We start from the raw sequence: 10,857 nt of genomic DNA, 5'->3' as shown, positions 1-10,857 counted from the left end.
TCAAAGACATTAACTGAGCAGATAAGAAATATGACATTGTAATATTCGCTACAAGTTTTGAAGAACTACAGACCATGATGACGCAACTATTTTAAGCTTCGGAAAAAGTAAGTCTTAACATGAACTAGGAAAAAGCAAAAATAATGACAAATACAACAAACATTAGAAAAATAACGTTAAACCAACTAAATTTAGAAACAATAATCGAATACATCTACCTGGGACAGATAATGATAGTTATATATATATATATATATATATATATATATATATATATATATATATATATATATATATATATATATATATATATAAAGATATAATTATATACAAGTAAGTGAGAAGGCATAGACTTTGTTATAGCGTAAAGTCTAGTATAGGCTAGTCATAAATCATTATTTTAACGTATTTCAAAATTTGACAACTAATTTGACAGTTATACAAAAATATTTTTACCAAGTTTATTGTAAGTTTATTATATCTGTTTTATAGAGACCACAATGAGAATTTTTATGCTGTTGGATTCTAAATTTCAATGCATTTGCATGGTTTAAATCTGTAAGTAATATTTTAATACTATTCTACTATTATTCATTGGTATAGATCTTTTTGTATGTATCAATATATTGATTTTTCAATCGTAAAACGAACAGCAATAAGACTAAATTTGTGCCCAAGTGATTAGTTATAATATTTACTAACTAAAAAGGTATAATAAAATAATATAAAAAGCCTGTTTTATTACGTGGAGTACTCAAGAGAGTAGTATTTACTATTAATTTTTAAAACATTAAAAAAAGGTTTTTTTGATATATTGTTTTTTTTTTCTAATATATCGGCTCTTTTATAGTTTTCTTGTGGTAACCATTCTCATCGGATTGATCTTCCAGACTGTAGAAATTAGTATTAATAAACGGTACCTTAATAGTATAGAAGACTTTAAAGACATAGTTGAAGAAAAAGAATCGGATAGAGATCATGCTAATGCCAAGGATATATCTGCTCCATTGACTAAGCGATTTAAAGAGAATGAAAACCACAATGTGTGGCCTCTACCAAGAGTTAAAACTGACGTTAAGAGTGTAGACAGACAACCAGTGTTAGTTAGAAATGTTAATAAGAAGCTTAAAAATAAACAAGGTAGTTCTAATATGTTTGTTATGAAGAAAATAAGGTATCCAGAACGATACTACGTTGTTAGGAAAAAGGGAAGGCATCGAAATGCTCGAAATAAGAACATAAATATTAAAAGTAATAAAGTTAATGTTTTATCAAATGATGAATGTAATAAAATCGATTATAATTGTCAGTTGAGGGCAAGATCTGGTAATAATGATGACAAATCTGAACAAATTGAGTCCATAACAATAAATCATGACCAGTTGGGTATTGAAGATCTTAAAGGTAATGTATAGCATATTGCTAAAATAGTTATGAACGTTTCTTTTTTCTTCATCTAGTCCTTTCTCTTTTGCTTCTTCCTTATCTTCTATTCTATTATTTATTTGTCAGATTTAATTATTTTACTAATACTGTTCGTTGTGTACTTCAGTTAACTTTTTGTGTCCGGAACTAAATGTTTAAAGTTTTCTCCGCCCAGTAACAGGTGACGTCAATGACATGGTAGCTAGCATGCCACAGTTATTCGAGATTGCAGTGATAGTCTGCAATTCAGTATGTGTTCCGCGTTCTAAACTTCACCACATTCGCATAGTGAATCCTCTGCGTTCGATCGTTGTCTGGTTGTTCTTTTCTGTTTGTTGGTTCTCTTTGTTGATGATTTTGTTGTCCTGATTTAGGTGGGACACCTCTTCAGGGCGTGGTTTCTTTTTGTTGGTGTCAGCATGTGTCGTTGCATTGTGCTCACTGGTGGTACGCTTTGGTGGCTCTTGTCCTGCGGAGGAGGTGCTGTCCAGGGTGGTCAGACGTGAAAGGGTTGTTGAGCTAAAACGGTCCTTTTCAGAATTTTATTAGTAAAAAGTTATATGGTTATGAGTTGTGACTGAATTTAATAAGTAAATATATAATGTTATGGATCGCGGAGAGGGCAATAGCTGTGACTGTAGCCTCGACAATAGACAGGTATAATTTTGCAATGTAATCTCTGGCTTAGCAATAATAGAGTGAAGTTGCCTCCAGGATATCAATGTATTCCTCAGGAAGTTCGTTGCTGATAAGGGTCAGCAATTTATTGGGTAGGAATAAGAGTTTGCGTTTAGGGTGTCGGTTGAAAACATTACCGAAATATGAGCAGGTAGTTTTGATGATATTTTGGGCTCTGAAGTTTTGGCCACGGATGGTTTTGATTGTATAACTCCTGCTCAAAGAGGAGAGCCTCTCATTGATGGGCTGGATATTCGACAGTTGATGAATGAGGGCGGAAGGGTATTCGTGCCGTTTGTTGTTTACTCTACTCAGGATTTCCTGTTCCAATCCCAGCAAATGTTGTGTGAAGCGGCGATTAAACATGATATATAGATTAGACCTATATTCAATCACCAGCCTGATTAATGTTTTGTACGTGTGTATAAGTGTACGTGGGTGTATCCGTCCGAACTTACCTCAGAGAGCATTTAGTAAACCGACTCTTCTCCTCACCCTGTTACAGGCTGCAACCAGATCGACCCTCCAGTTTAATGTTTTTATGAAGACCACACCGAGGTACTCAATCTGGTTACGGAGTTGGAGTCGGTCTGCTGAGATTGTAGTGTCCAAAGAGAATAATTTGAGTTTTATTAGGGTTAGGTGTGTCGATCATATCCCACCTTTATACCGATCATGAATATTCCCCGATCGGATAGCCAAGCGGGCTGGGCGGCTGGCTTCTCCTTCGCTTCAATGCGAGAGATGTCAGTTCAAATCCCCGGCTCGGTGAATAGCAAACAAAAAGGCTAACGCAGTAGTTTAAAATTCTAAAATGAATCTGCGGCTTAGTCTAGAATATGCTGGTATCTGATCGGCCTATGGTGGAGCAGTACGGCAAGAGATAAGGGCTTGCGGCTAGGTGATACTCCTCCATAGATCCCTACCGGAAGGGCGTGGAACGCCTAAATACCGGGTATATATATATGAATATTCCCCTACCGAGTAGTACAGGGTTTGCACTCCATAATTTTTGGCTTGTTTTTTTTGCAATGATGTGTGTAGGTAAATCTTTTGTCCATTACCACTCCGAGATATTTTGGACTAGATTTGTGTTTCAGGGTATTCCCCTCTGCGCTACTGTCGACTGACGATTGATTTCTACGGTAAAAGATGCAAAGTTGAGTTTTATTTGGTTGAGTTTGAGGGAGTTCTTTTCATAGAATTCGGACATAGACAGAGAGAGTGCCACTTCTATCTTAGCTACAACTCCACACAATGCCTTGTTCTAAACAGCTATGGTCAAATCGTCGGCGTGTAGGAAGTTTTTTTTAGTAGCCACGGTCAAGCTGATCGTTGGTATAAATATTTAACAGCATTAGTTTAAGTACACTTCCTTGGGCTTACCTTGTAGTTTACGGCGTCGTAAGCTGCCAACAAATCAATCAATGCCAGACTTGTAATCCATTTTTGCTCATAGCCACGCTTTATGCACTCGGTGATTGTAAGTTCTTGTGGAATGCATAATTTTCCGGGACTGAATAATTTCCGAGTTTGCTGCAGGATTAGATTTTGTTCGATAGTCTTCTCGACCCGTTGCAATATCATTCTTTCTAACAACTTAAACACGTGGCATAGTATATCAAGATCATATGAGGTTTCTCTTATAGCTGGCTTTCATATTTTACATGTTATACCATTGCTTATACTTTAATTAAAGTTCGTAAAAACTTTTGCAAATTGCACAACGTTGTAAAATACGTAGATACTTATAATCTTCATTATCAAACATCTCACTATTAGCGCTAAGTCTCACCAGCCTGTAATCCTAATGTATTACTTTGTTTTGATATTAATGTAACTAATAATTTACATTTTACAAAACAATATATTTTACAAATAATTTACATTTTAAAAACAACAAAATAACATTTTTCTGTTAATTGGGAATAACCTCTTCTTTTTGTAGCATATTTAAACAAAGACTTTTATATGTATATGTTCTTTTGTTTAATATATCTTTTTAGGTTAACTCATTCCTTTTGGAAGTACCATTTACACCACCTACTCCTAACTATTGAAGTGACCTCATCGTAATATTACTTCTCCCAAATCCTATCTCTTGCTCTCGTTGAGTTATTTGTTATCTATATATTAAAATGTATCCATATTTAAGATAAGAGAGTTTTAACTGATACCGAGGAATTTTCGGGTAAAAATGATTCTGAAGAATCTTTGTTGAACGACACGGATCACAAAGAGTTTAGCATTCATGAAACTGACACTGAAAAAGAAGGTAAACAAGATTAAGATGCGCCAATTGGGCAAAATCTTGGGCAAAAAAAATGGAACCAAATGGAGAAAACTTCCGCATTCACGAAACATTCAAAAAAGGCAAGAAGTTATTATCTATCATTTACCAGATCCAATACGAGAAGCAAAGAATATAATGACTCCAATTGACGCATGGAATTATTTCCATATTTGTATTCTTGACATAATTGTTCAATATACATTGTACATTGGAAAAGTTGCTCAAAAATATAAAGATAGATATGATATGACATTAACATCCAAAGAAGAATTGCAGATTTATTTTGGTTTGCTTTTTATATCTGGATTTGAAAAAGGCGCAAGAAGAAATTTACAAGACTATTGGGCAGACGATAAAATGGGATCTGAAATCTTCGTAGCTGCTATGTCCCAACGAATATTTAGATTCGTGTCGCGTGTGATTAGATTTGATCACACAGATACTAGAGAAGAAAGGAAGCTATTGATAAACTGGCTGCTATTAGAGAATTATTGAAGTTTTTAAAAATGTAAGTCTCTTTATACTCCTGAAAATATCTTACATTAAAAGAAATCCTTTTAGCTTTTTGGGGACGATGCTCATTTCGATTGTATATTCCGAATAAATCCTACAAATATGGGATAAACATTTTTTCATTCGTTGATTCGAGAAGTTTGTACACGAAGAACGTGGATATTTACGCAGGTCATCAACTTCAAGGGTCGTTTCTGGTGTCAAATAAATGCTCGATGTTGCAATAAGAAGGTGCCAACATTTGTATGGTTCAGGACGAAATATAACTATGGATCGCTGGTTTACAGTCATGGAAGTTATTGAAAAATTTCAACGTGAATGCTTGACAGTTATTGGTACAATTCGGTCGAATAAACTAGAGCTTTCAGAAATACTGCGTACAGGAAAGAATAGACAAGTATTGTCATTTGCTTTAAGAAACTATACTACCGCATTTTCTTATGTCCCTAGGAAATCTAAACATGTCTTACTAGAATCGTTTTTGCATCTCGATATTGACAACATCCATCTATCAACTGGAGGTGCCCAAAAGCCAGAAATAATATCTTTCTACAATCTAACAAAAAGTGGAGTAGATAGAATATCTTCAACGTATAATGTAGCCAGGGCAACTAGAAGGTGGACAATGGTAACATTGTATGGACTGCTAAATGTGGCTTCGATTAATGCTTTTGTTATAACTAGGTACAATAATCCAGATGCACCCTGTTGCAAAGACAGAAGATTCTTTCAAAAAAATTTAAGACTTGACTTGTTTAAACCAAACATTGCAGCACGGGCTTTAACTGAGACGTTGGCTATAGGTGTACACCAGATTGCCGCAAACTAAGCATACCTGATCCAGAGTATCCACATCCCCCACATCCATATTGTAAAAGACGTAAAACTAGATTTTTTTGCAAATTATATAAGAGCCGACTTTGTCTGGAGCATATTACAGTCTGTTGTGCGGAGTGTCTAAAACTTTGCTGGTAAAAGTTATTTCTTTATTACAAAGCATGTGGTGTTCGTGTGTATCAAGGTATAAAAGATGCTTATTAAAAGCTTAAAACTTTTATTTTAAAGAAGATCTTTTAGGAATTGAATCAGTCCATCATCAGTTTAATAAAAAGTTGTTAAAAAACATTGTTTGGCCACAGAAAAACACTGGAAGGACATCAGTAACAAAAACAATCCTCATGGATTTTACAAAAGTAAATGCAATAGACCGTTAACTTCGCTAATTAATAAAAACTAGAAATGGGGGCATCTAACATGACCAACCAGAGCTGGTGAGATTTTGTCCACTTACATTACCTCTGATCTGTGCTGAAGTAGGGTTAACTCTAGATCCAGCTCCGGGGGATCACGTTAGATGCCCCCATTTCTAGTTTTTATTAATTAGCGAAGTTAACGGTCTATTGCATTTACCTTTGTAAATTCCATGAGGATTGTTTTTGTTACTGATGTCCTTTCAGTGTTTTTCTGTGGCAAAACAATGTTTTTTAACAACTTTTTATGTAAGTAGTAAAAAACCAACGTGTTCTTTCTATGCATTTAAATTTCAACTTAAGTGTTTTTAATATTGGTATTTTTACTCTCTCTCTTTTAGTAAACTGATGATGGAATGATTTGATTCCGAAAAGATCTTCTTTAAAATAAAAGTTTTAAGCTTTTAATAAGCATTTTTTATAAGTTGATACACACGAACACCACATGCTTTGTATTCAACAGGTATACTAGCCAATCCTGAATATCTCCACTTCATGGTTTTGTTCAGTTTTACTTTTAATTTCTTTATTAGACTAAATAGGTTTAAAATATCTGCTTTTGTAGAAAACGGCGTTATTGATTTTTAAATATAAATACGTCAAAAAGTAACAGTTTTTTGTATTTTTAAGCATTTCAAACGTTTTCTTAATATTGTTCTGAAGCTATTTTCTTGTGCCATCTTAAAGTAATTACTATTTTAATGGGAATAAACCACAACGGAAGTTTAAAATAAGTTTATTGGCATTTCAATTTCTACTTTGTTAATCGTTATCATAATAATAATAATAATAATACGATTTTCGAAGTGGAAATTGAAACGTCAATAAACTTATTTTAAACTTCATTTGTGGCTTATTCCCATTAAAATAGTAATTGTTTCAAATGTTATAAAAAATAAATTATTTTTATTAAATGTATTTATGAAGGTGTGTTTTATTTTAATAAAAAATAATTTTTGCAAAAAAAAATGCCAAAAAATATTCGTCCTGATAGGCCTCACCTGTGTCCTAGAACAATTTCTTACCCACCCGTCCACTGGAGGGTTAAGAGTGTACTATTTTTTTTATTTAAATTACTCATTCTTTTCAGTTATATTCTTTTCTATTAGTATTATTTCATTTTCAATTTCTGAAATATCTGAACTCATATCTCCGTTATATTATTAACATATTGTAAACAATTAGTTTCAGATGATTTAAATGAAAAACCTAACTGCGAAGAATTAACCAAAATATTTCATGAAGTACCTTTCATTCACGACATGGTTCAAGCGTTACTTGAAAGAAACTCACCGAGAAACGTCAACGATGCTTGGAAAACCATCAAATGTGCAATTCGCCAGGATCCAACTATTTTAAATAACGGCCAGCTAGATAACGGAAAACAGTGTTTTCAAAAATTTGTTAGAAACAACAGAAAACGACGTCATTCAACGTACATAAATTTTAAGAATCATAAGAAAAAGATCAACACAAATCTGGCAAAAAGGAGTTCCCAAAATGACCCCAGGTTTGACGCTATAGTTGATTTTATAATTAAAAATAAAATGTTTTCAGATAATTTCACTTACGTCCCGATCGTGTTTGCTAAAGTGACTAACAATGGAGATAATGTTAACAATGGAAGTTCTGAAACTTATACTCAGAAAATGCTGCCAGAGAAAAATTTAACAACTGCAAATGGAATGAATGCGTCTTCTCCAACGATAAAAGATATGGAATCAAGTACCAATTCTGTAACAGTCAACAATATGACATCCAGTCATGTCGACTACAGTGCAGTAACAAAAGCTCCCACAAATATTTCGAACATTTTTCGTAGAGAGGTAATTTATTTACAAGAGCTCTATATTTGAAAAAAAACTGATCAAGTGGTACCTACCTATTATTATCATCATTATACATATACATTTAAATATATATGCATTTATTTATAGGAAAGAAGCCTAATATTTCATACTTTTTTCTCATTGAATTTTTTTTTAGTCAGAAACACATTTTGGAATCATTTTTTTGTTAAAATATTTATTTCATTATTAAACAATAGGCGAGTATTAGACGAAGTATTAGGCGAAAATAAAAATGACACTTTTTTAAATTTAAAAAAAACTGTTTCTAAAATTGGATACCCTATCCAAAATTAGGAACCTATTTTTAAATACAAAAATCACCCACGTAAGTGTTTTTTTTTGTCACTACCAGCACACTCTTCATGTGACCATCTGAAGCAACTTGAACACTGTACCCACTTTTTTCCATGTTGGTCCTTTGAATAATGTTAAGTGCAAAAAATACACTCTGCGTTACTTTCTTGATCGGTAATCATATCTGAATCATCATCATAAGATTCACTTTCTTCTTTTACTTTCTTCATCTTTTTATTTTTGACCATCGTCTTCTTTTAGTTTTCTTTAAAACCTTAAATTTTGGCAACTGTTCTTTATTTTTAAGTGATTCTGTTCTTTGTTTTTCTTTAATGCTAGCTTCTAAATCATTTTTGTAGGGCGTACTTGTAATTAAAGCCGCAGAACTGGTTTTACCTCCCCTATTTGAAGTAGGTGTCGATGAACTGCAGGATGGTAAAGGTGAAAGTCTTTTTTACAATGTTCGATAACTGATTAATTTTTATACTGCTACCCATTTTGGGGGTGGGGTTTTTTAGTAGACAGTTGAATTAATTGAACTGCAGGATGGTAAAGGTGAAAAGTCTTGAACGTTTACAACGTTCGATAACTGATTAATTTCCACACTGCTACCCATTTGATGTCTCGGGGGGGGGGGGGTTCAATAGACAGTTGAATTGAGCTACTGGTGGATTTGGTTCCAATGGCAAAGTCTTATCAGAGGTATGTTGTCGAGGCAGAGTTCTTTCTCTTTTGTTTTTCTAAAATAATCTGCTTCTGAAAAGTTATTCCGATTTAATGGAAAAATTCCTGCTTTACAAAACGCATTGGCAGTAGCAGATTTCTGATAAGCAGGGCAGAATAATGAACTTATCTGAAAGGGTCCTTATCTGAAAGTCTAATCAGAAGTATGTTGTCGAGGCAGAGTTCTTTCTCTTTGTTTTTCTAAAATAATCTGCTTCTGAAAAGTTATTCCGATTTAATGGAAAAATTCCTGCTTTACAAAACGCATTGGCAGTAGCAGATTTCTGATAAGCAGGGCAGAATAATGAACTTATCTGAAAGGGTCCTACATTTTGAGAAGGATTATTCTTCCAACCAATTTTGGATTTCTCTTAAATAGTATGTCTTTAAAGGAGACATAAAACACAAATCTAACGGTTGGATTTTATATAACGTATGCGGAGGAATGCATACAATAGAAATATAATTTTTTCTCGCTAAGTCTATAACGTTCAGATTCCGTGTATGGCTATAATGGTTGTCAAGAATGAGCAACATCGGATTGTCTTTTGAAGGTTTTACATGATTGATAAAATGTTGCATTTATCGCGTAAAGATGTGGCTCTGTATCCATCCTGAAGGGTGACAATCAGCAATTGACCCAGCTGGAGCTCCATCTAATAGCTCGGCCTTCATATTTTTGCGTGGGAATACAAATAACGGAGGAACGAATCCTCCGGCAGCATTCATGCATGTAACTACAGTTACTAGTGCCCTTCTATCTGCAACAGTTACGGCTTCTACTTGTTTTTTTCCTTTTAGGGTGATGACCCTAACAATCCTGGATTGTACGGTAGTGATACCTGTTTCATCAACATTATACACTCTTAGGGGGTTACAATTTATCTTCTCCATAGCTGGTTCCAGAATATCAAAAAAACGGTTAATATTTTGTGGGGTAAAACTTTTGAAATCCACTGCGGTTTTCTTACTGATAAATTGGAATGCCGTCTGAGGAAATTTCGGAGCCACTTTTTACCGGCATTACCATCTCTTTCTGAAAAAGGATGGGAAAGGTTATTTCTGATAGCAAGCTGGTATGCTACTACGAGATCATAATATCTTTTGTCCATTTCCAAACAGTACTGTACCAAGTCTTCTTCCATTTCTGCTGATAAAACTGGTTTTCAGCCCATTCGTAGCGCGGATTGTTTTTTTGAGTCTTTGCCACGTTTAACATATAGCTCGATGGTTGATTTGGGAACGTCGAAGCACTTTTACGCTTTTAAGTATCCCATTTGTTTAATTTTAACAACATCAAAAGCATTTTTCATATCTTCTGGATTCCATTTTTTATGTAGTAGTGTGCCAGTTCTGTTTGGAAATGGACAGAAGATATGGTCTAGTACTTGCAGACGTTCGGAGATTAGCATACCAGCTTGCTATCAGAAATAACCTTTCCCATGCTTTTTCAGAAAGAGATAGTAATGCCGGTAAAAAGTGGCTCCAAAATTTCCTCAGACGGCATCCCAATCTATCTGTAAGAAATTCACAGGGGATTTCAAAAAACAGAATAAAAGGTTTTACCCCAGAAAATATCAACCGTTTTTTTGATACTCTGGAACCAGCTATGGAGAAGATAAATTTTAACCCCCTAAGAGTGTATAATGTTGATGAAAAAGGTATAACTATCGTACAATCCAAGATTGTTAAGGTCATCACCCTAGAAGGAAAATAACCCTTCAGGATGCATACAGAGCCACATCTTTACGCGATGGATGCAACATTTTATCAATCATGTAAAGCCTTCAAAAGACGATCCGGTGTTGCTCATTCTTGACGGCCATTCCAA

General features: G+C 34.1%; 1 protein-coding gene across 2 annotated transcripts in view; it reads left to right on the top strand.

Annotated features, from left to right (window-relative positions):
• Positions 1-459: 459 nt before the first annotated feature.
• The window catches only part of LOC140449849 (uncharacterized), a 52,572-nt gene continuing 42,174 nt past the window's right edge, over positions 460-10,857 (top strand). Inside the window, exons 1-3 of one of the 2 annotated variants that reach the window (XM_072543217.1) lie at positions 460-558; positions 851-1,404; positions 7,345-7,985. In XM_072543217.1, coding sequence (XP_072399318.1) covers positions 536-558; positions 851-1,404; positions 7,345-7,985 — 1,218 coding nt within the window. In that variant the 5' untranslated portion in view covers positions 460-535. Of the gene's footprint in view, positions 559-850; positions 1,405-5,801; positions 5,881-7,344; positions 7,986-10,857 lie in introns of those variants that run through there. The other variant, XM_072543218.1, reaches the window with a different exon arrangement.

The sequence above is a fragment of the Diabrotica undecimpunctata genome, chromosome 9 (assembly GCF_040954645.1).
Source record: "Diabrotica undecimpunctata isolate CICGRU chromosome 9, icDiaUnde3, whole genome shotgun sequence".
Taxonomy (NCBI): Eukaryota; Metazoa; Arthropoda; class Insecta; order Coleoptera; family Chrysomelidae; genus Diabrotica; species Diabrotica undecimpunctata.
Note: the sequence above shows the minus strand (reverse complement) of the source record. Positions and strands in the feature narration are given on the sequence as shown.